General features: G+C 47.2%; 1 protein-coding gene and 1 pseudogene across 1 annotated transcript in view; one reads left to right on the top strand and one right to left on the bottom strand.

Annotated features, from left to right (window-relative positions):
- The window catches only part of ITGB5 (integrin subunit beta 5), a 108,210-nt gene that overhangs the window by 31,790 nt on the left and 53,056 nt on the right, over positions 1 to 23,364 (top strand). Inside the window, exon 5 of the mRNA XM_070509087.1 lies at positions 6,247 to 6,415. Coding sequence (XP_070365188.1) covers positions 6,247 to 6,415 — 169 coding nt within the window. The remainder of the gene's footprint in view (positions 1 to 6,246; positions 6,416 to 23,364) is intronic.
- On the bottom strand, positions 21,792 to 22,544 carry LOC139045241 (large ribosomal subunit protein uL11-like; annotated as a pseudogene).

Below are 23,364 nucleotides of genomic sequence, written 5' to 3'. Positions count from 1 at the left end.
TGAGTTCCTAAACCAGGAAGAGGCACTAGGTGTCATGATTTGCTGGGTTTTGCTTTCTCCTGGCCACAGGTGGCCGCTGGCATTATTGTTATTTTGATGCTGTCTCCAAGGCCCTTTTCAGCTGAGTCTCAGTGCCAAATATCCTATCTTTGGAGTTCTGCTACTTACCAGGAGCAACAGCATCTTAACCCAAATTTTTTTCAATTCATCTAGAATAGTGGTTCTGTCCTTATCTTTTCACCTCTGCCCTCTGCTTTGGCCCTGTCTCCAGACAGACAGGGTGTGTCTCCACTTTCATTTTCCCCTGGACCATCCACTGATTGGGAGACTAGATTGGAAGCTGGCAGAGGATGAAAAGCTGGCTCTGGGCACTCGCATTTGAATATTCAGGGTTGTCACACACTCGTTATTCACAGCTCCTTCTCCAGGCCCGAGAAGGCAGAATCAGTTGCAGATAGCAAAAGTCTTGACAGTGAGCACAAGGCACACTGAAAGCTCCTTGTAAGACAGGAGATCCAGTGAAGAATGGGAGTTTTGAAGGAAACATCAGGTTATGAAAGTCTCTGTTCTCTCAGCTGGCAACCATCTGGGGGTCACTGTATGGCTCAGTGAGCAGGCTGAGATTTATCTTGCCATGTCCAGGCAGTGGAGTGTGTGTGGTGTCCTTGATGTCGTCGAAAATTCGCTATTGCTCTTGAGGGAGAACAGCACAAGCTAGGGGTATAATCTGGCTGTTCCTGTGCCTGATTCAGCCTGTACCTGTGCTTTGTTTACCTTTCTGAGGTTTTTTCTTTTTTTTTGGTGAGGAAGATTGGCCCTGAGCTAACATCTGTGGCCAATCTTCCTCTTTTTGCTTGAGGTGGATTGTCGCTGAGCTAACATCTTGTGCCAATCCTCCTCTATTTTGTATGTGGGATGCTGCCCCAGCATGGCTTGATGAGCAGTGTGTAGGTCCATGCCTGGGATCCGAACCTGTGAACCCTGGACCGCTGAAGCAGAGCACGCGAATTTAACCACTATGCCACCAGGCTGGCCCCATCTTTCTGAGTTTAAATGGTACTATGAATTAGTTGCCAACATTTAAAAAATACTTCTATTTAACTAGGAATAACCAGGATTTCTAGGTTTTCTCAAAAAGTTGGGAGATCTGGTAAAGCTGAGCTTGTACCCCATGTTGCTTGCCTGCCATAGTCCCTACCACTCCCTCTTCTCTCACAACTGGCCAGCTTCACTGGTTTGCCTTCCATGCCCAGCTCAGTAGACATTGTCTGTGATCCTTGTCTATTCCTTTCCCTTAGCTGACGTGGGGAGGACAATCACAGGGTTCTTCCGCATCTCCAGGGGCGCTTTCATTTAGGTTTGTCTCCCCTGTGGTGGTGGGAGCAGCTGCAGCCCCCAGGAAGCTCTAGGGAGCAGGAGGAGTCAGGAGGAGTGACTGCGCCACCTGGCAGGACATCTCAGAGAACAGAGAGCTAGATTTCCATGGGGCTTTCCTGAGGTTTCTTCCTCTTCCTTCTGCTCCAGATGTTTCTGCCAAAGGATCAAAATCCTAGACTTACCCTTTCCTATCTTAGAAGGCCCCAGAAATGCCAGAACTGAAGTAATTAGTACCAGGGCTGCCAAAAGAAGAGAAAAGACAGAGTGATTTAATCATCAAATTAAGGAACTGTTTAATTGCTGTTCTGAGTACTAGGAACAGTGTCACTGAGAAGAGTCACAGGATACTCACTGATGCCGGATTTGAAGGATTAATCTAGCATGCTATTTCTGGTTCTGAATACTTTTTCTTTTGTTGGAGGTATGGGCTGTTGTTGAAATACAAGTCATGTGTCATTTATATGTGAAATCTAAAAAAACCGAACTCATAGGAACTGAGAGTAGAGTGGTGATTGCCAGGGGTTGGAAGGTGGGTGGGGGAGATGGGATGTTGGTCAAAGGCACAAACTTCCAGTTACACATAAGTACGTTCTGGGGAGCTAGTGTACAGCAGGGTGACGATAGTTAACAATACTATGCTTGAACTTCTTACTTGTATACTTGAAAGTGTTAATAGATCTTAACTGTTTTCACCTCGCACAAAAATGGAAATACATTTGTAAAAATCTTTGCAAGTGAGATGACACATTTTGTCCTTATATTTTCCTTACCTTGTGTGTATTTATTCCAAGAGGTCGCTGTACTCCTTCACCACCTTGAGGGTTTGATTTCATTGTCTTGTGGCTGATGAGAAGTGTGCTGTTCATCTAATGTTTTTCTTCTCCCTGGTGGCTTTTAACACTTTCCTATGCTTTTCATGTTCTATCATGGTTTGTACTTCAGTGTGTCCAGGTTGCATTTTCTCTTATTTACATTGCTCAGAACTTGGTTTGCTTCTTTAACCCGAGAAGACATCTTTATTTTTGAAGATTCTCAGATGTTACTCTCAGACATCTTTGCGTCCTCCCTTCTACTCTCTCCATTTTCTTCCTAACGCTACTGGGTGTGTGTTGGAGCTCTTCATTCTAAACTTCATGTGTCTTAATTTTCCTCCCATAATTTCTACCTCTTTCTTTCTTTCTTTCCCTTAGCCGCTTAATAAGAAATTTCTTCCAATTTACCATTTTGTTCTTCAGTTGTTTAATTCATACTTTGAAGTTTCACTTGTGAATTTCAGTGACTATATATTTTTTTTTAAAGATTTTATTTTTTCCTTTTTCTCCCCAAAGCCCCCCGTACATAGTTGTATATTCTTCATTGTGGGTCCTTCTAGTTGTGGCATGTGGGACGCTGCCTTAGCGTGGTCTGATGAGCAGTGCCATGTCCGCGCCCAGGATTCGAACCAACGAAACACTGGGCCGCCTGCAGCGGAGCGCGCGAACTTAACCACTTGGCCACAGGGCCAGCCCCTCAGTGACTATATTTTTTATTTGGTTCTTTTCGGACTTCTGTTTTTTTTGTACTATTTTTTCCGAGCTTTCTGACTTTTCTTCCCCCAATAATATTCTGTTCTGGTCTTTGGTATCTATTCCTTCTTCTCTTTGAATGTTTTAAATATCCTTGTTTTAAAGTACTTCAAATCATTCCATTATCTCTGTTTCTTGAGCTGCAGATCTTTCATGGGAGTTTGTTTCTCATGGGTCTATAAGTTTTTTCCTAGCTTCTCTTCATCCGAGTTTGCTTTCCATCAGAGAAGCATAGGCCCCCCGTGTGCTGTGACATCTCTGAAGGGCGGTCCATGCTTGCTGCTGCCAGGATCCTCCAGGTTCCACTGGGGCTAGTTTTCCTGTTCATTTCTCAGCTGGGGGGTCCCTTCACCATAGAAGTAGTGAATTCTCACTTGATCAGGTCTGGAGTTACACTTTTTATGGGTGATTCATCTTGCCCTTGGCCCAGAGTGGATCTTCCTTGCTTCTCTCCCAGGCCAGTGGCTGGAATTTTTCTGTTTTTGATTTTAGTGACAGGCCAGCTCTTTGTAGCACTCAGCTTTACGCAGAAAGCCCTGTTCCAGGGCTTGGCCATGCACAGGCCTGAGGCTCACCATCCGACCCTGTTACAATCCTGCCCCAAGCCCTCAGGACCCCTGCCAGGTCCTGACACATGGGGTGCGGGGGCAGCTGTTTGGCATGAGCTGATCACTTCCCACCTGGTCCCTTAGGTCCACTCATTTGTTGACTGGTTTCTTCTTCATTTCTGGCACCTTGGATTCCCTGCTAAGCTTCCAGTCTTGGCTACATATTAAAATTTTTTTGATTACATTTTATCCAGCAGTTCTATGTTTAGAGTAAGATGGGAGCTCTTTCCACGTCAGCTCAATGATCCACAATATTGTCCTGAAGTATCAGATTGTTTTCTGGATTTGCCTAGATCTAGTGTCTTCAAATTGAATTGACTTTTTATACGCACGTGCTCCCCCAGGCTCTTTAAGCTAGCATTTATATTTTATTTATCTTCCTGTTCATAGTCCTTAATTTCGTAACTCCCTGTGCATGGCCCTAAACTGGCACCCTGTGGCATAGACTCAGGGTGGGGGTGAGAGGGTTTACCGGCATGAGACCCCCAAACACTCAGATCTTCAGGTCACTCAGACAGCTCCTCCAGGGGTTAAATTAAATAACTAGTCACAGGTGACATCATATTCCAGCGACTGTGGAGATTTTCAACAGGGTCTGTGTGACAAAGCTGTTTTCCTCTCGCTAAGAGATGACTGATTTGGTTATAGTAAATTCTCTGCAATGAAGGCCTCCCTCTAGCAAACACATTTTCTGGTTCCTGATTACTTAGTAATAATTCTCCACAGTAAGAATGTATCTACTTATTGCTGTTGGCAGGAACGAAAGGGAAGAGGTTAAAAAAAACGCCAAGCTAATGTAGTTGAGCTTTTCACAGCTTTTCTGGTTTTCTCCTTGAACAACAAATACTATTCTGTTCTTCTCCCTTTCCTCAACCAACCTGATCAACCGTGACGATAAACACACACCTGAAGTCCTAAATCATGGAGCCGAATGGCACACAGAAGGGCATAGCTGCTTGGAGGAAGAGAGAGAAGGAAGTGAGAGTTCGTGAACACTCACTTCCTCCTGGGTCTGTTCATTTGTCAGACAACTACAGATGGGACCTCAGCTCAGTTCCTTCTTCCAGCTGGGAATGCAATTTCCATGACCCTTCACTCTATGGCACAATGAGACGCAAATGAAAAGTTGGGGTGGCCCGAGGGTTGTGGAAGAGTCTGAGCTGTCCAAGCACAAGGGGTGGGGAAAGTTTTGGAGGAAGGAGGAGGGAGCAAAAGAAAGGAAAGGCAAGTGGAGAAGCCCTCTAGGTGCTGCCCACTGTCCCCAGAGAGCCGTGGCCGTGATGGCAGGCAGTGGGGTTGACTCTGTCCAGAGCCGGCTTGTTGCGAGTGACTGGTGGATGGAGCAGGCACTGTATCCCTGAAGGAGAGTAGAATGGCCTCTTGGAAAGCCAGAGATTGCCTCTAGTGCAGAGGAGGGGAGCCTGTGCAGACCTGCCCTGGAGGGCACTTCTTGGCAGCAATTAGGCAAGATCCTCCTAGCAGTTACTAAGCCTGTTTCCCTTCCCATGCACGTGGCTTGAAGTGGATTATAAAGCCTCCCCCCACCCAGGCCTTTCTGTTAGTATTCACTTTTCATCGTTTGTTCTGAAAGAGAGGCTTCCTTAACATGACCACAGACCTCACAGTCTGGTCCAGCCTGCTTTCCCAGCCTCCTCCTAGCCCGTCCTCACCCTTACTCCCTGCACTGCAGCCTCGCTGGCCTTCCTCTTCCTTGGGCTCTCCGTGCTCCCTCTGGCCACAGGGCTTTTGCATGTACTCTTCTCTCTGGTGAGGATGCTTTTCCCTTTCTGCTTTTGCCTAATGAACCCATTTGTGAAACAATGTGAGGCCTCTCTTCCTATTTTATTAGCTATACATCAAGGTGAAACTCCTAGAACTGTAACAGATCTAATTCCTCGAGGAATGGACCACTCAGGATCTCTGCTGCGGACTGAAGATGAGATTGCCCTCTATTTCAGGAGAGAGGCCTGACATTAACCTGCTATTGAGTTGCAGTCCTTCTCTCTTTCCAAATTTCCAGATTTAATTTTCCATTTGAAGATGGTTGGTTTCTAAATGAGTTCTGTTGCATCTAGGAGAGCTGATGGTGTATCATTGCAGTATTTATAAATGAATGAAGAAGCAGAAAGAACGTTTTCATCCCTGTTCCATTTAGCCTTTGCTCGTGTGCCAGCACATCCTGGTGGTCTCTGAGGGGGCCGACATGAAGGGGTTATATGATCCTTTGTCACGTGGCAGCAGCAGAGTTGATGTGAGAAGCTGGTTTCCTGGAGTAACTCTGCTCACATTCCCCCGCTTGACACTGCCCACTTTCCTCAGCCCAAAAGGGTCTTGCTCGCTGCGCTGCGTGGGCCACCTTGCCCATATCACTGGTGCCTTGCATCTTTCAAGGCCCGAGTCAGGGCTCCCCCGTGACATCTTCCTCTGACTGTGGTAGCTCAGCATCATCGCTGCTTCCTTCCAACCATTTGTCCGTTCCATTCACTTACAACCTGGTATAGGCTGTCTTGTCTGCAGCTGAGGGCTTGATGTTTGGAGAGTAGGGACTGTGTTCTTTCTCTTTGATCTCCCCACTGTGCCTGTCCCATGAGTTCACAGTAGGTGCTGGGTAAATATTCATTGGTGCACAGAGTACTTGATTGTTTAAGATTTAGAGAGAGTGATAGAAGAGTGACTCTTCTCTTCTTTCTCTCTAGTTACAAGTTATTCCCAAACTGCGTCCCCTCCTTTGGGTTCCGCCATCTACTGCCTCTCACAGACAGAGTCGACAGCTTCAACGAGGAAGTTCGGAAACAGAGGGTGTCCCGGAACCGTGATGCCCCTGAGGGTGGCTTTGACGCGGTACTCCAGGCGGCTGTCTGCAAGGTAACTTTCCTTCCTGGTCCTGCCCCTGCTTGGGAGGTCAGGGAAGAGAGCATCAGTGTGGGTGTTGGCACTGCCTGCAGATGGCAGATTTCGAGCCACCCCAGCATGTGGCTCCTGTCCACTCTTACATCAGAGGGTGAGCTCAGCGGCCCCTTGGGGAGTCTACAGCCATCAGATCAGCTGGAGCTCGGGGACGGATCTCGGCTGGTGTGTCTCTCTGCGTCAGGGTGTGGCTGTGTGCAATGGGATACCGTCTTCGCCAGAAGACAGCTGTTCTGTGTTTATACATTTGGCTCTTTCACTTCTTTTCAGGGGAAGAAAGTAAAGGTCAAGCCACATGCGTAGAAACTTGTAGAGCTTTCTGGCCCGGTTTTGGTAAACCTTAAAGATTGCTCTGGTGTGGAAACCAGCTGAAACAGAGAATTGCACGTCATCTCTGGTTGCATTTTTATTTGTTTGTTTTTCTTCAGCTTTTCTGTAATATATGAATCCAGAGGGAGGACATAGACTTAGGTCAGAAATGAACTCATGCTTTGCAAGGTTCTAATCTTGGCAACATATATAAGTGGAATGTTGGTAATAACTTATTCTTAAAATAATTTTCTACTGTCAAAACAACCCAATAACAACAACAAAAGATAAAAATAAAAATCACTCTTGAATTTGCTATCCTAACACATAATTTTAAAATTTTTCCATCGTGGTCATCCTAGATCATGTATAATTGGTAATGCTTTCTTGAAAATGTCTGCAGGCTCAGCAATAGGGTGGTGTTAGGACTCTCCTGTCGGGGTGGGCTGGGGACGGAGGTTAGAACCAGTTGGACGGCTGCGTGTCCACAGTTGCTATTCATTTACTAAGTGATAAGCACTTAATTGTCCCCTTACATAGTTTCTGACCTCAGAGAGCCTGTGTTCAGTGTGTCACAGACTCATTTTTCCTCCTCTCAATCCTTGACAGGATGATAAGAGAGCCACAGTTGTCCTTTCTGAAATAAAAAACCGAAATGGTAGACAGAGAAGGATAAGGGGCGGGAAAAATGGGGAGAAGATTGCAGCACAGTCTCCTGCACTCCTCTTCTTGGTCCCACTGTGATTCTGCGGGTCATTCGCTGTGTCCTTGGGGCCACCCCTGGAGAGGAAGGTGCCCTCTATCCAGGATGGCTGCAGAGCGGCCCCTTGCCTTCTGCTGGCAGAGCCAAAAGGTGTGATTCAGGGGCCACTGATACTTTGTAGCAGTCCAGAAAGCCAGAGGGAGCACAGCTAGGATGTGTCCCCGCTCTGAATCTTTCAGATGTGTTACGAAATAGACAGTTTATGGAGTTGCTTCAGAAAGAGAAATTATATTTGGGTCTGGCATTCAGACATTCATTGTATGCGGCGTTGTCTTCACAGACATTCTGCCAAAGCGAGTTCTTGGCAGGGACAAATAGTGCAGGGAACGCATAGGCTCCCTTTCATGGTCCCATCTCTAGAACTTCATGGATTTTTTTGCAGAGGAGGGGAATTATCTTTAACACTGAGGGGAAACAACCCAGTAACAAGCCTAGGCAATGCCCAGTTTTGTTAATTCTGTTTAATTAGATAATTGAAACAACGTGATTGAATGCCTGAGCCCCAGTGGCCTTGGAGCAGCTGTTCGATTCACTGTTGCAGCTGCACAACCTTCCTCTGCGCCCAGACCAGGGAGAATCTTCCCTTTGAAAACTCAGTATTTCAAGCCTCGAGCATTTCAGAGAAGATGCTGGCAGGTTTCTTAAACTCGTTGCCTGAGCCTGGTGTGTGAATTATTGTTGGCTGAGAGCACTTAATGAGCGTGTTTTTTAGTTTTGTGTCTGTTGACATTTTCTCTTATTCCCCACCGTGGCTGTGCCGTGGGGAGTACCTGGGAAGTTAATAATTGCATGGAATTACGTAGTCTATGAACCACCAGCTTCTCTCTTCACCATTTCTTTTCCTTTGTGCTGTCAGTTTGGGTACACATCAAGTTCTTTCTTTCTTGAAATCACCTGTTTATAACAAATGTCATACTTCCTGGTTCACCCCAGCCTTACTTACAGTGGCCAAATATTGGAAATAAATTATGGCCTACCTTTGGATGAAAGGCTATGCAACAACCATACCCTTAAAGAATATTTAAGTGCTTAAATAATATTTAAGACAAATTAAGAGAGGAACGGAAAGCAAATAATAAGACAGTATAGATAGACATCTGATACTATTTTGCAAACGAAAGAAAAATATGGAAGTGATTGGAAATACACAGACCAATTTTTTTAACCTAAATTTCCACAATGAATATGCATGACTTTTTATTTATAATGGAACATTTCAAACATACGAAAGTAGAGAGAATAGTGAAGTTAAACCCCATGTCTATCCTTGTTACCAACTCAGTCAATCTTGTTTCATTTGTATTCCTAACCATTTTACCTCCCGTCATTTGAAGCAAATCCCAGATATCATTTGATTCAATGATAGATTTGTAATGATAATTAGATTTCAGTGATAATTAGATTTTTAATGTCGCAATGATAAGTAGATTTTTAATTTCAATAATTAGGTTTTTCAAGGTTTTTTTTAGAGTCCTAAGCATTCCTTACCGTGTTTGCTGAGTTTCTGCCTCCTCTTGATTTGCTCAGATTAAAGGCCCTTCCACTTAATCCTGCAAACGGAATGTGACAGAGCCAGCAGTCCTGGAATCTCTGCAGAGGGAGAAGGGTCTGGGGGGGCCATCCCCTGCAGCAGTGCACGCTGGCCTTCCTCTGACCCCGAGCCCTTGGGGATGGAGCTGATAACAGGCCCATCTCCCAGCCCACAGGGGCTCTTTGTTCTGGATTCATTCTCACCCTGGTTTCTCTGGGATGGACTGTTACTTATCAACTTGTGGGACTGAGACACTTGGCATCTTCACATGACTGTCCTTAAGTCCCACCTCTGTGGCCCACTTTGTATTTCTTGGAAAGCTGTTCTTTGCAAAAAGAAGGAAACTGTCTGTTTCTGTTTAGGGTTCTATTTAGGATAAGGACCCTGCCTCTATGAGTGGACGTTTTGAGTTGCTGCCTCTCCTCCTAGCACGTCTCACTGCTGTGAGAGGCCATCTAACAGCGTCCACAGCTAAGGATGCCTCTGCCATCAACGCGGGCATGTTTTCCACTGTGCTGCATTCGGCTGGGTTGGAGTGAGGGAATGCCACTGCCCTGAATTTCTTATCTTTACTTAGAAACCTATTCTTTAACCTCTTTATACTTTTTCTTGGTCAGAATAATAGTTTCTCTGTTACTTTTTATTGCTCTTCCAGAACTTTCTAGAAGTTGGCTCTAAGTTTATTCTGAAATTGTAAAGGTGGAAGTGTGACGAGTGGTTCAGACTGGAACCGTGGCTGTTTCCTGTTCTCCCCAAACAGGGAGTGCCCTCGGCCTGAGGACACGGAGGGGAGGAAGGCCCCGGAGCTCTGTCCCACGGTCCCAGTCTCCACTTAGCTGTTCTTCATGGCTCTCTGGTTAAAGAAGTTACCTGCAAATTAGAGCTTGATTGGGTACATCCTGGCCGCCCAGGGTTCAATGGGCTGCCGTCTCTGGTCAGAGAGAAAATAAGGTCTGTGCATCCCAGTGCATTCCCCTTTTGGCCTCAGCTTCTAGCTCCCTAGCATCTCTCCGCCATATTCTTCAGACAGACTTTCTGTTTTAATATAGATTCTCTAATTTTGCATCGTGTGTTACATTTTTAGCATTGGATGTCCTCAGAAACAGGTGGATGAATAAGTCTCAAAGCAAACAAAGTAAGTTTACATGCTAAGTGCACAGCCTTGGCATGCCTTGGGTCCTTGATTCCTTTGCTGGTGTGAACATCCTAATCTAAAATGGAGACCGCAGCCCCACGGGGGCCGGAGGGACAGCGTCACTTCAGCAAGACTTTCTGCAGGAAGGTAAATTCTCTGGACCTCTGAAAACAAAGTAATTGCTGCCCTTGCTCGACCGTCCTGTGTGCTCCAATGTTTCGTGTGTGTTATGTCCCATCCTCACGACAGTCCTTCAGGGTATTGGTGGTGGTTGTCCCCAGTTGACAGATGAGGAAACTGAGTCACACAGGGATTCGTTACACTCACTATTAGTAAGGGGTGGAGCCAGGCTTTGAACCAGATCTGGTTGATTCGAAAGCCCACGCCCTGGCTGTTACCCAGAGCCTGGGTGCTTTGGGAGGTAGCGACAGGGTGGTGCAGAGCCCAAGGGGTGGGGCTCAATTTAGAGTTGAGTTGTCCTGACTCAGCTCAGCTGCTTCTGCTACTGACTGGCTCTGGGGAGGCCGGCTGACCTGTCTGGGCCTCAGAATGCTCATCTGGAAAATTGAGGGAGGGGGATTGGAGGGGGGATCCCCGGGTACCCTCCAACTGTGCTGCTCAGTGCTACTTTCACAAAGGACCTGTCACAGCCCTGTGCCCAGAGCCCTCGATTTTGCTTTTTTGTCTCTCTTGTTCAGGCTTGATCCTCGGCCAGGGAGGGGCTGCTGCAGACCCCAGGAGAGGGTGGAGCATCCCCAGGCCCCGGAGCGAGGCACAGCTCTGAGAGGTTTCCCCTTTGCGCCCTCCCCTCTCCCAGCCTCCCACAGAGTTGATTTGGTTTCTTTTGACTTGTCGCCTGATTTCTTTTAGACCTCAGCCTTGTGTCGTCTTTCCAAGCATGAGTTGAGAAATGTGGGGAATTGCCTTTCTTTCCTCGAGGAAGGCAGCCACTCCTGACACCTTCATGTCCCTTGAGGGACTCACCTCCGTGGTCTGTCTTGTCGCTGTCTACGTGATCTGTCTCAGCACGTGTAAACTGCTTCTGCTGCACTCCACAGCTTCTGGGCTTGTTCCAGCCCCAACCTGCTTGCTCTTCCTCCGGTTCAGTGTCTTTGTAAAACACCACGAGGATGTCGAGTTTCCCTGTGGCCCTCAGAAGCTGTGGGGCTGTGCGTGCAGGTGGGCAGCCCTCCCTCCGCGCAGGCCTGGGTGGCATTTTTGTCAGAGGTGGTGAAGGCTCTCCTTGACTTTCTGTTCTGTGAGTGGTTGTGGTTTAATGTGCACTTTTGCTCTTGTTTTTGTGTGTGTGGAAGATTAGCCCAGAGCCAACATCTGCTGCCAATCCTCCTCTTTTTGCTGAGGAAGACTGACCCTGAGCTAACATCCATGCCCATGTTCCTCTACTTTATACGTGGGACGCCTACCACAGCATGGCTTGTCAAGCAGTGCCATGTCCGCACCTGGGATCCGAACAAGTGAACCCCAGGCCGCCAAAGCGGAACGTGCGCACTTAACTCCTGCGCCACCGGGCCGACCCTAACGTGCACTTTTGAGTCACTTGACTGTTTTGGTCCCTGGGCTGGCGTTTCCTTGTTCTGCCTGATGCCCAATAACTGTGCTGTGGGCTTCTCTGTCCTACTGACAGCTGCTTGCTCTGACAAGAGGGCTGAGAACTGACTGAATTACAACTCAGAATTCTAAGCAGGGCACAGTGAGGGTCTGCATCTTTTTGTCCCCCAGCATAAACCTCTGTCACCTTCTTAGAAGGTGTCTGCACACCTTGGCTCCCTTGGCTGACAATGACAGGGAGGAATCTTCCCAGGGAAAGTTAAGAGGCCTCTTCCATACCTAAGGCTATATTTTCATACCTGGCGAGAACGTCAGTTTTTCATTTCACATTATGGGCTCTTTTTTGCTTTAAATTGTCCATTTGGCAAAGAGGAAAAGTGACAAGGATTTATTCTTGGGCTCTTCTGGCCACTGCTGTCCCCAGCCTTCACCCCTCGCCCCTGCCTTCCGGCCACAACGACCTTGAGTCGGTTACTCTGACTCATGTGAGGCCCTTTGCACATGCCGTTTTCCTCTGCTTGGAATATTCCTCCCATTTATTCTTGCTTTTCTCTCTTTTCTTTTTTTTAAAATAATGGACAGTATTTTTAAGAGCAGTTTTAGGTTCACAGCAAAATTAAGCAGAGAGTGCACAGAGTTCCCATATCCCCCTGCCCCGCACATGTGGCCTGCCCCACCATCAACATCCCCCACCAGACTGCCACATGGGTTACAATCGATGAACCAGCGTTGACACGTCATCGCCCAAAGTCCCTCGTTTACATTGAGTTCCCTCTCGGTGTCGTACATTCTGAGGGTTTGGACAAATGTATAATGACGTGCGTCCGCCATTGTTGTACAGGACAGGGTAGTTTCACTGCCCTGACACTTGTCCGTGCTCCACCTCCTCATCCCTCCCTACTTCCCCCAAATCTGCTTTGTTTTTCCTGTCTAATCTCTGCCTACTTACGCTTCGGGCCTCTGCTGACTTGTCTGTGTGTCAGGGAAGCCTTCCCCGATTGACCCTCCTACGAGGTCCGAGTCCCCGAGCAGCACAGTCTGGGTCATATCTCCTCCAGTCACCATTTTAGGTTTATTTGGGCCACTCCTTGGATGAATCCGCCTCCCCTTTGAGATGGCAGGGACCGTGTCTGTCTCCTCACCACTGTATTTCCCCAGCTCTGAGCTCACTGCCTGGCATGTAATACGTCCTCCTTAAAGGTTTGGTGAACAAACAGGGCTTCGTTCTCACAAATTTCTCTGTGCTCCTGAAGTTCAGAAACCCCCAGGTCCACCTCGCTCCAGGCCCACCTCGCTCCAGGCCCGTCCACCTTCCTGTTAGTCTGGGCTGCCTTCACGTCATCTACCATGCTTTACACACGCTCATTAAAGCAGAACCAGAGGTCCTGTTACTTGGCGATACTTTCCAACTCAGTAAGTACTCACTGAGTGCCCAATAGGTATGGTGGAGAAAACTAAAGATGAGGACAAGTGCCTATCCTCAGGGATTTGATTTGAGCTTGAAGTTCCACCACAAGGTAAAGAAACCACCTGTTTGTAAACATTCAAGGGAACCAAATGAAACTATTGATATTTGACTGTCAATGATATTTGATATTTGACTGTTGTTAGTTTCTGCTACAAAAATAGAAACTCATATGGTTCAGGCTTCTACTTTCCAGTTGTCTCTCTCCTTCAGTTCAGACTGGACTCTCCTTAGAGTCCTCATCAGACACGTTCTCTACCGCACGTTGTTGGGCTTGGGCTCCAGGTGAAGGTGTAAATCCTGAGTCACAGGCTGAGATTTCTTTTCCCCAAGGAAAGAAACACTACACTTCTGCCCCCCTTAAGTTGAACCACAGAAGATTTTTAAAAAAGAGTTTTTGTTGCAAACTATGGATGGAAGCAGGAAAAACAAACTCCTGAGGAGAACATGTTTGTTGTTCTAAAGCGACAGAAATAGGCTTGAAAGCCAGCATGAGTGGGGAAGCCAATCACAGAATCTAACCCTGTTTTTCCCCGCGTGTGTTGGAGTTCAGACTCGTCAGGCCCCAAGCTCAGGTCTGCTGTGGGGTCTGCCCACTGGCTGCTCAGGTCGGTCCTCTTTCCTTCCTCATTTCCTCCCCAAACCTGTCCTCTGTCGCTGTGCTTGCCTGAAAGATTAATGTACAGAGTGTTTTGTTACGACTTTTGAAAATGTATTGAGTACTTACGGTGTGCAAGATGCCCTGTTAGGTGCTGTGAGGGATGCATAGGTGAATGAGCTACATACGGCTCTTGTCCCGGTGAGCATCATCTAGGTTGGAAGACAGATGCCTGTACAACAACCTCAGGGACCAGCGGAGTGCACAAACTCTGTGGAATGTCTGGCCCTTGGACCCAGTGGGTGAATCACAGTGTTCTCCTTCAAGGGGTCACCTTGGGCTCTTTGCCTCCCTGAGTTTTCCCTGAGGCTCAGATGCTGATGATGTTACTGATTACCATTGGCTGAATGCTTTGTGAGAGCCAGGCTCCATGCCAAGCACTTCACAGAGCTTATTTTATTTAATCCTTGAAAGATGGTTTTACTTTCCCCTTTTGATCAGGAAACAAGCCTAGAAAGATTGAGTAAATTTTCGAAGGTCATACAGCTAGAAATGACATACCTGAACCCACCTGCCTGGCTCCAAAGCTGGGGCTCTTAACCTTGACATGAGAGTGCCTGCTGTCCTTTGTGGTCACACGGGAGCAAGGAAGAGAAGTGGGAGGGGTGTGCTTCCAAAGAGAGCAAAGTCCTCATCTGAGAGCCATTACAGTCTCCCATGTGACCCAGTTCGCCTACGGTAGGGCAGGACTGAGTCAGTCCCGGGAGAGGACAGCTGCCCATGCTGCTGTTCGCTGGAACTAAGGGTTTCCTGTTTATCAGAAACAGTTACAACATGGCTCTGGCAGCTCTCGGATTTTCTAGGGAGACCACTAGAGTACTGGCCCAAGGTCTGTCACTGATGGAGCCTAGCCCATTGAGCATGCCTCTCTTTGCCCTTGGCCTTCCTCTCTGTGAAGTGGGAACTCTGGTATCTGCCTTCTCCTTCATAATTCAGAGGGCGTCTCAGAACCATTGCCTCTGCTCTTTGACTCTCAGCGACAGTGCTGTGGACCCTTTTCAGCAGGGAGGGAGCATGTGGCTCGTACTCTTCAGTGACAACTGGGCCCATGGGCTGTGTTGACATCTAGCTGGGGAACCCTTCGTTTGGGTGACCATTCATTTTAATTAGATTGACCTCGAGACCAGAAAACCCAGTCATTTAAAGCTAGTGTTTCTGTCCTCACTGAAACTGCTCCCTGGACGGTGTCTTGACTCTAGGCCGCCCTCTGTTTGAATGCTGTTTACCAGAGAGTGTTGTGAGCATTGTCTCCGAACAGGCAAGCCAAGGTGGGCAAGCCAGCCCACATTCAGGCAGGCATCCACTTGCTTTCTAAGACGGCTGAGTGGGACATCAGCTTTCCTCAGATTCCCAGGAACCGGGGCTCCAGGCTCTCCCTTACACTCTCCAACAGGGGTGTCCTTGAGCCTGTTTCTCTCACATGTCATGCTCTGCCGTGGTCTCTGTGTGTAAACAAGTCACTATGAACGGAGCTGGGGACCCACAGGCTTAATGTGAGCCCTTTGGAAGATTCAGCTGCCAGACACAGGACATACCGTCCAGGGCCTGCAGGCCACAGTCCCGGCCCTGTTTTCCTCTGTGGTCAGACCACATCCAGGGACTGCGTCTGCCTCCGGGGGCTGTTTCAGACAGATGTTGATAGCGAGACAGCGGACGGGGGTGAGTGGATGGTTCCGAGTGTGGAATCTACCTCCTCTGAGGGGTGGTTAGAGGTTAACCGGGAGGAGAGACCCTGGGGGAGAAGCGTGTTGCCTCACCTCAGATGTCGTTATAGAAGAGGGAGTAGGTGCCTCTGGCTGTTCAAGGGAGTGCGCTAGCAGTCGGCTCAGCAGTGGAGCAGGCTGCCAGATGTGCGGGTGAGTGTGTGTGGGCCCTCTGCCCTCGTGGTGGGGGTGCCGGACAAAAGATCTGTGCACTGCTTGCAGCTTGGACGAGACAAGCTCTGGGGTTCCTTCCAAACTTCAGGTGCTATGTATTTCCTCTGAGGCGGCTTTCTGCCCAGTAACCCACTGGTGCTTTTGTTCTGTGGCAGCCCCTGCCAGGCTGTCTTCCATGGTTCCTGGCTGTGCTCCCTCTAGGCTGCGTTTGTATGGGGCCACGGCGGCCATGAACTCTCCCATGCCCACTCATTTGTTTGCCAAGCGTGGCTTACTTTGAGCTGGTGCCCAGAAAAGCTTTCCCTGGCTCCTGATGTCTTCCCCATGGAGCCACCTTACCACCTGGGTGAAAGTCCAGGTGGGGTGGGGCAGCTGTTCAAGGGGACCCAGGGACACACTGGAGGTGTGCAGTGTGGGGGATGGAAGGCTGTTCTTGGTTCGTTGAGTGACTTTCCTCCTTTGTCAGACCCTGCAGCCATTGACTCCTTCCAACCCTGGAAACTAAATTGCCCCGCAGGCTGGAGGCTCATGTCCTCCAACAGAGGAACCATGTCCTCTGCGTCCTAGCCCTCGTTTCTGTCCTCCAGCCCCACGCACTCTGAGGTTGGAGGTTGGAGGTGAGCAAGCCAGCAGGTCTGTCTGCAGTTTGTATTTATGTTCTCAAAGGTTGGAACGCCTGGTGTTCCATCTCCGTCCTGCTTACCCTTTCATGGACTACTGCTCCCTCTCTGCCATTTCAGAGTCCTGGATCCCCTCGACAACTTCCAGGCCTGGCTGCCCAGCTCCTCCAGTGACCATCCCACTGACTGCCCTGGCCTCTGCCTCCCGCAGCTGGGGTCAGATGGTCTCGTGGCCCTGCTGCCATGCTTTCTGCAACTCCCATTAGTTTTCTCAGATCTCAGTGCATGGCAGGTGATTTGATTAAGTGAGTTTTCACTTAAAATATCCCCTTAATGTTTCCCATATTTATATACTTAAAAGATGTTAGATTCCAAAGCATAGCAAATAGTTGGTGGAATTGTGAGTGATGTAATTGAAGACTTATAGATATTGTGCGGGAGGGTTTTGGTGCCCAGCCCCGATTTCATCGATGTCTCCACTCGCTCCTTCCTCCTTGGGTGCTGAGTACGTGCCAGGTGCACTGCTCTCGTTATTCTGGGACTCGGGCCCTGCGCCCCTTCCTCTTGTCCCTCAGCTCCAGGTGTCTCCTGCTTTCTGAGGACAGAGCAGAGTTGGGCAAATCCTCCACTGAGTTTCCACTCTGAGAAAGTTGTCTCCGGCCCCAGCCCTGGTTGGAGTGGTCGGTCCCTGCAAAACAATAGGGTTTGCCTCCTGGACCTGGATGGAATCCGGGATTCTGGGCTTGTCATGGCTCCCCCAGCCACTCATTACTCCTGACACTTGCGTCCAGAGTCTGTGGATGGCTGCTTTTCACTGAGCATGGTCACCTACCCATGGATCTGGCTTGCCAGGAACCGCTGGAGTAAATGTGGGTCACAGAACCCCTCCCCTGGTGGCAGACGCAGGTTGGTGGCCAGGAGAGAGCAAGCCTCGGCTTTGCCTGCTCACTCAGAGCGCGTTTAGGAAGGGACAGGTAAACTGTGTGGCATTGCCCGGAGGCTCTGGCTGAACCCGGCTTGTGGGAATGGACTCTGAGAGAGAACTGACACTTTGGGACTGGACGGGCGCTGTTGAGGGACCAGGGAAGTAAGATGAAAAGGATAATTCCAAGGTTTCTAGAAGAGGCATTTGATGGTCCCATTGTCAGAAATGGGGCAGCCTAGCAGTTGGTTTGCGGGAAGGATGGTTTGGGAATTTCAGAAGAGTTCAGTTCCAGGTGATGGTGGACACATTTGGCTTTTGGTACAGACCTAGGAGTAAGCTCAGGAGAGAGACTAAGTGAGGGATGTGATTTGTGAGTCGTCCAAGTAGATGCATGAACTTGGATAAATCTCCACAGGGGAGCGTGTTACCTTTGACCTCGTTCAGCTGCTGGGAGAGGAGGTGGAGTCAGAAGGCAGCAGAGGGGCAGGGCATGGGAGCTGGATGAACCTCTGGGCATCAGTATTTTTTTCTTTTCAAGGAAGATCAGCCCTGAGCTAACATCTGCCACCAGTCTTCCTCTTTTTGCTGAGGAAGATTGGCCCTGAGCTAACATCTGTGCTCATCTTCCTCTATTTTATATGTGGGACGTTTGCCACAGCATGGCTTGATAAGTGGTGCGTAGATCCATGCCTGGGATCCAAACTGGTGAACCCCGGGCCACCAAAGTGGAACACGCGAACATAACTGCTGCACGACCAGGCGGGCCCCTGGGCATCAGTATTTTTAAAGCTCCCTAGAGGACCATCAAGTGCAGCCAGATCAGAGAACCTCTGTGTGTGTGTGTGTGTGTGTGTGTGTGTGAGGGAGGGAGACAGGGGGACCAAGAACCTCTGCTGAGAGAGAGAGTGGGATCACGTGGAGAGGTCACATTATAAGGAACTGAGGAGATGGAGGTGTTAAGTCTGCTAGTCTTAAAACACAGAGAGACGAGTGACGAGAGATTGGTGGAGTAGCTGGGTCAAGAGAAGGGGTTTTATAAGTGGGTCGTGAGCATATTTTTAGGCACATGGAAAGGAACCAGAGGAGAGACTGACAGAGCAAATTCTCCAAAGAGGGTGGGATTTGGGGCTGCATTTCCTTGGGGAGGGCGGAGCCCTTCTTCCTTTGAGACACTGAGATCAGAGGAGAGGCCAGGGGGACGCCGGTTTATTTATGACAAGAGGCATCCTAGGGCAGTGGAACTAGGCCCTGTGAGCCACTGGGAACAGAGGAGGAGACAAGTCCTGTTACCTGTCTCTCTTAGTGACGACAAAGGCAGGGTCGCCTCCTGAGCAGGTGTGGGAACTGGGAGTTTGAAGGCTGAAACCAACTGTGTGGTGACTCGATGCGGACTGGACCAGCAAGCAGGAGAAGTGAAGAGAATGGCAGTCTTGGCCAGACGCCAGGCTTCTTGCTTTTGCTTCTAGTGCATTTCCGTCCCGCCCAAGCCCTGACATTTTCACTGAGAGCTGACCTCCATCGCGGCTAATGAAATCGGCTTTCAAAAATTTTGTTTTTACTCGGAGTCATGCAGAAAAGACCTAAACAAATAGGTCTGGGTTTTTTTTTTTTCCTCTTAAAATAGTTTTGTATGAAAAGAAAATATATTCAATCTAAAAATTTAGGAAATGCAGATAAGTAGAAAAAAGAGCAACATCACCCATAACACTGCAATCCAAAGTAAGATTGTGTGCTTCTGAATTACAAGGCTTGTCACAGTTTTTCGACTCTGGGGACATATTGGTGACAGTAATTGTCGGTTCTTGACTACGTTCAAGTACCGAGATGGGAGTGTGGTTTTGTTTAATCCTCTTGACAGCTCTGTTCAGTTGGTACTCTTATTATCTCCATTTTATAGAGGAGAGGCTGGGACTGGAAAAGATGAAGTAACTTGCCCAAGGTCACAAAGACAGCTGAGGCTGATGTGGGGCTGAACTGAGGTTTCGCAGACCTCTGAGCCCAGGTCCCTGACTGCTCTGAGATAAGGCCACTGGGCAAGAGATGATGTGTACGTGCTGTTCCCGGCACATGACTGACACTCAGTCTATTCACATAACTTATTGTATTTAAGTGACTTTCTGGGCAAACCAAGTCTTCTTTAAGTAAAACAGCTTTATTCAGGTATAAGTGATATACAGTAAACTACACATATTGAAAGTGTACAGTTGGACAAATTTTGACATAAATATACACCCGTGAGAGAGATGCACACCACAATCAAGAGAGTGAATGTATACTTCTCCCCCCAAAAGAGTATGTGTGCTCCTTTGTCATTTCTCCCTCCTGCCCCCTTACCCCAGGCAGCCAATAAATTGTTTTCTGTCACTACACATCAGTTTGCATTTGCTAAAATTTTGTGTGTACTCTTTTATGGCCTGGTTTATTTCACTCAGCACAATTGTTTTGAGACTCCTCTGTGCTGTGGGGTGTCTCCGTTCATTCCTTCTGTTACTGAGTAGTAGTCATCGTATGCATATGCCATGGTTTCTTTATCCATCCACGGATTGGATATTTGGGTTGTTTGGGATTTTTGTAGTTTTTGCCTATTGCAGATAGAGCTGCTGTAAATGTTTGTGTTCAAGTCTTTGTACAGATATAGGCTTTTATTTCTCTTGGGGTCAATACCTAGGAGTGGGGTGGCTGGGTCATGTGGTAGGTGTTTGCTTAACTTTAAGAAACTGCCAAACTTCTCCAAAGTACCTGTATCAGTTTACGTTCCTACTGGCAGTGTGACGTTCCATTTCCTCCACATCTCCATCAACATTTGGTGTGGTCAGTCTTTTTCATTTTAGCCATTCTAATGGGTATACAGTAGAATCTCATTGTGGTTTTAATTAATGCAAATTAAACTTTCAGGCATGCAGTATTTCATAGTCCCTGTGACAATTGTGGAGGCTTACACATCGAGTAGTAAAAGGAGAAAAGAAGAAATCTAAAAACTATTACTATTCCCAGAGTAATAATTATAGCTCCTTTTTAATGTGCTGGGTATGTTTTAATACACTGTGTCTAAACCTAGCATCCACCCTTCAAAGTAGGATCGTCTCCATTTTACAGATGAAGAAACTGAGGCTGAGAGAGGTGAAGTGACTGACGCAGGGTCTCATAGTTAGAGCAAAGCAAAGATTTGAACTTGGTCTCATCTGTTCCAAAGCTCACGTCCTCGGGACCCCACACCATACTCCATTTTGTAGTTAAGTGTTTTTCTCTTCTTAAAAAAAAATCCACTTTCCCACCATTAGTCTCTGCCCCAAACATGGGACACAGAACTGAAGTCTTCAAAAGAGACAGCTCTGCTGACCAGGCAGACAGCAGGAAAATTATTTCTAATGTAAATTCTCTGTGGAGTCACTGCTTGTAAACTCTCCAGGCCCGAAAGCCTGGGTGAATGACTAGCATGTCCTGACTCAGTCTGTGCAGCCCAGCCTCTGGGCCAAGTTTGCTAACATCACTTACATAACAAGAGTGCACTTTAGAGAAAACCGAATTATTCTTATTGTGCTGCGTGGCTCTTCCTTTGCGGAGCTGTTTCTGTTTCACATGCAACCTTCCGATTCAACAAATGTTTATTTTGGATCCAGCAGCCTTTAGAGCCTACCATGTATTTTCATGAATTATCTCGTTTATTACACACATACCTCCCCACCCCCCGACCCCTTCTCCCTATGTGATTGGGAAGTTTAGCTTTGGAGGTAAGAGACAGGTCATCTGAATCTGGCTTCCCTGGTCCTTACTAGTTCAGGGGCCTTGGGCTAGTTGCTTAATGTCTCTGAGCACCAGTTTCTTCATCTGCATGATGGCGATGGATCACCTACTTCACAAGGATTGTGGTGAAGATTAAATGGAACAGTGGAGGTGACCAGTAAATGATAAGTATTGCTATTCCTGTTTTACTGACAAGAAAAAAGCTTTTGAGGTGTTAAATAATTTGGTCAAAGCTACACAGGAAATTAGGGTTGGCAACAAAATTAAAATGCCATCTTCAGGCACCCAAGTTCCTACGTTCTGTCTCCTTGCTGCCAGCCTCTAGGTCCCTACAAGTCCCTTGAGAGGCTGGCATGAAAGCAAAGGAGACTGAAAAAGTTAAATGACAGATCCAGCATTCAGAGCCTAGTCTTGTCAAAGTAATGCTTGCTTATTAAAGACAGTTGGAAAAAAGAAAAAGATATTGCCCATAATCTCAACCCCAAGCCCAGCCACGTTATGGTGTATTGTGTTTCAATCTCTCTTATTCTCTTTTTAATAGAAAGTTAACGCTTGCTTCTTACCTAGTTTGTAATCACACTGCAATTATCGCACTCTATTCTTTGTTTTTCACTTTATGTTGTGCATTTACCCATAATTTCATACTTTTTATGAACATAGTTTCTAATGGCCAGAGAGGAGATATCTCAGATGATTTAACCATTCCCAAATAGTAGGATATTCACATGTCCCCTTCTTGTCACTGTTTGTAAAAATAGCGCTGTATTTCAGAACACTTCTAGCAGGTGGTAGAACCACTGAGTCAAAGCTATCTGCTTCTTTAAGGGTTGTTTGTTTGTTTTTGGTTGTCATATAGTCCTTTGTTGAAATGCTTTCCTTTGTTGTTCTTAACCAGCTGGGCCTTCCACCGCACCACTGTTGATGTCATCTATGATGTCACGAGGGTGGTGGCCTTCAACATTGCAGCCCACAGACTGGGCAGTTCCCAGGACCCTTGTAATGGTTCCAGGCAGCTCTCTAGCTAAAGTTTGGTGCTGGATCTGTCAGGCAATGTTTACAATCTCATCAAACGTGAGATTTCCACTGAGCTTCATGTTCTTCTGCTTGTTTCTGTCTCCTGGTGGTTCCCTGAGGGCTTTGATGACAGGGCAGAGGCAGACGGTACCACCTCAGTCTGAGCTGGCAGTTCTGGATGGTCAGTTTTGCTATAATCCTCGGCCCCTTCCGATTACCAGTTGCCTTGGTGACGTCTTCACCAACTTTTTTGGAGACAGAGCCAGGGGGCCGATCTTGGGCACCAACTTCCTCACTGGTGCACCCTCAGGTACGTGACTTTGATCTCATTGGGGTCAAACGTACGTGGCATGGTGGAGGCGCCTGGTGTCGAATGGACCCAGATTTGGCACCCAGAGTTTTTTTTTAAAGTCAGGTTACTGAGGGATAATCTACATAGAGTAAAATTCACCCTTTTTAGCCATAAAGTCTTATAGCCACCCCTACAATTAAGGTTTACATTTTTCCCGTTACCCCAGAAAGCTTCCTAGTGTCCCTTTGTTGTTGGCCTGTGGCAGACACGGAATTGTTTCTGTCCCTATATTTTTGTCTTTTTCTGAATATCTTATGAATGGTGTTAGACAGTAAATCACCTTTTGAGTCAGGCCTTTTTCACTTAACATAAAGCCTTGGAGATTCATCCAATTGTATATGTCGGTAGTTTATTCCTTTTCATTGCTGCGTAGCATTCCATTGTATAGATGTACCACAGTGTGTGTGTCTGTTCACCACTTGATGGGCGTGTGGGTTGTTTCTAGTTTTTGATGATTAGGATAGCTGCTATAAATATTTGCATAGAAGTTTTTATGTGAGCATAAGTTCTCATAGCTCTTGGGTAAATACCAAAAGTGGGATTGCTGGGTTGATGGTGAATATATATTTAACTTTATAAGCATCTGCCAAACTGTTTTCCAAAGTTGCTGCAACATTTTGTATTCTCACTAGTGATTATGAGAGTTCCAGTTGTTCCACATCCTAACCAGCCCTAGGTATTACCAGGGTTGGTTTGTTTGCCATTGGAATAGCTATCTGACAGCTAGCTCATTGTGCTTTTAATGTACATTTCCTTAATGACTAATGATGAAATGTCTGTTCAAGGCTCTATCTTTCTAAATTCAGTTGTTTGTTTTCTTATTATTGAGCTGTGAGAATTCTTTATATATTCTGGATGCAAGTCCTTTATCAGACTTTTATCTTTTGCAAATATTTTCTCCCAATCTGTGCCTTGTCATTTCATTTTCTTAATGGTATCTTGCAA

The sequence above is a fragment of the Equus asinus genome, chromosome 5, assembly GCF_041296235.1.
Source record: "Equus asinus isolate D_3611 breed Donkey chromosome 5, EquAss-T2T_v2, whole genome shotgun sequence".
Taxonomy (NCBI): Eukaryota; Metazoa; Chordata; class Mammalia; order Perissodactyla; family Equidae; genus Equus; species Equus asinus.
The sequence above is the reverse complement of the archived record's forward strand: the minus strand, read 5'-3'. Positions and strand labels throughout refer to the sequence as shown.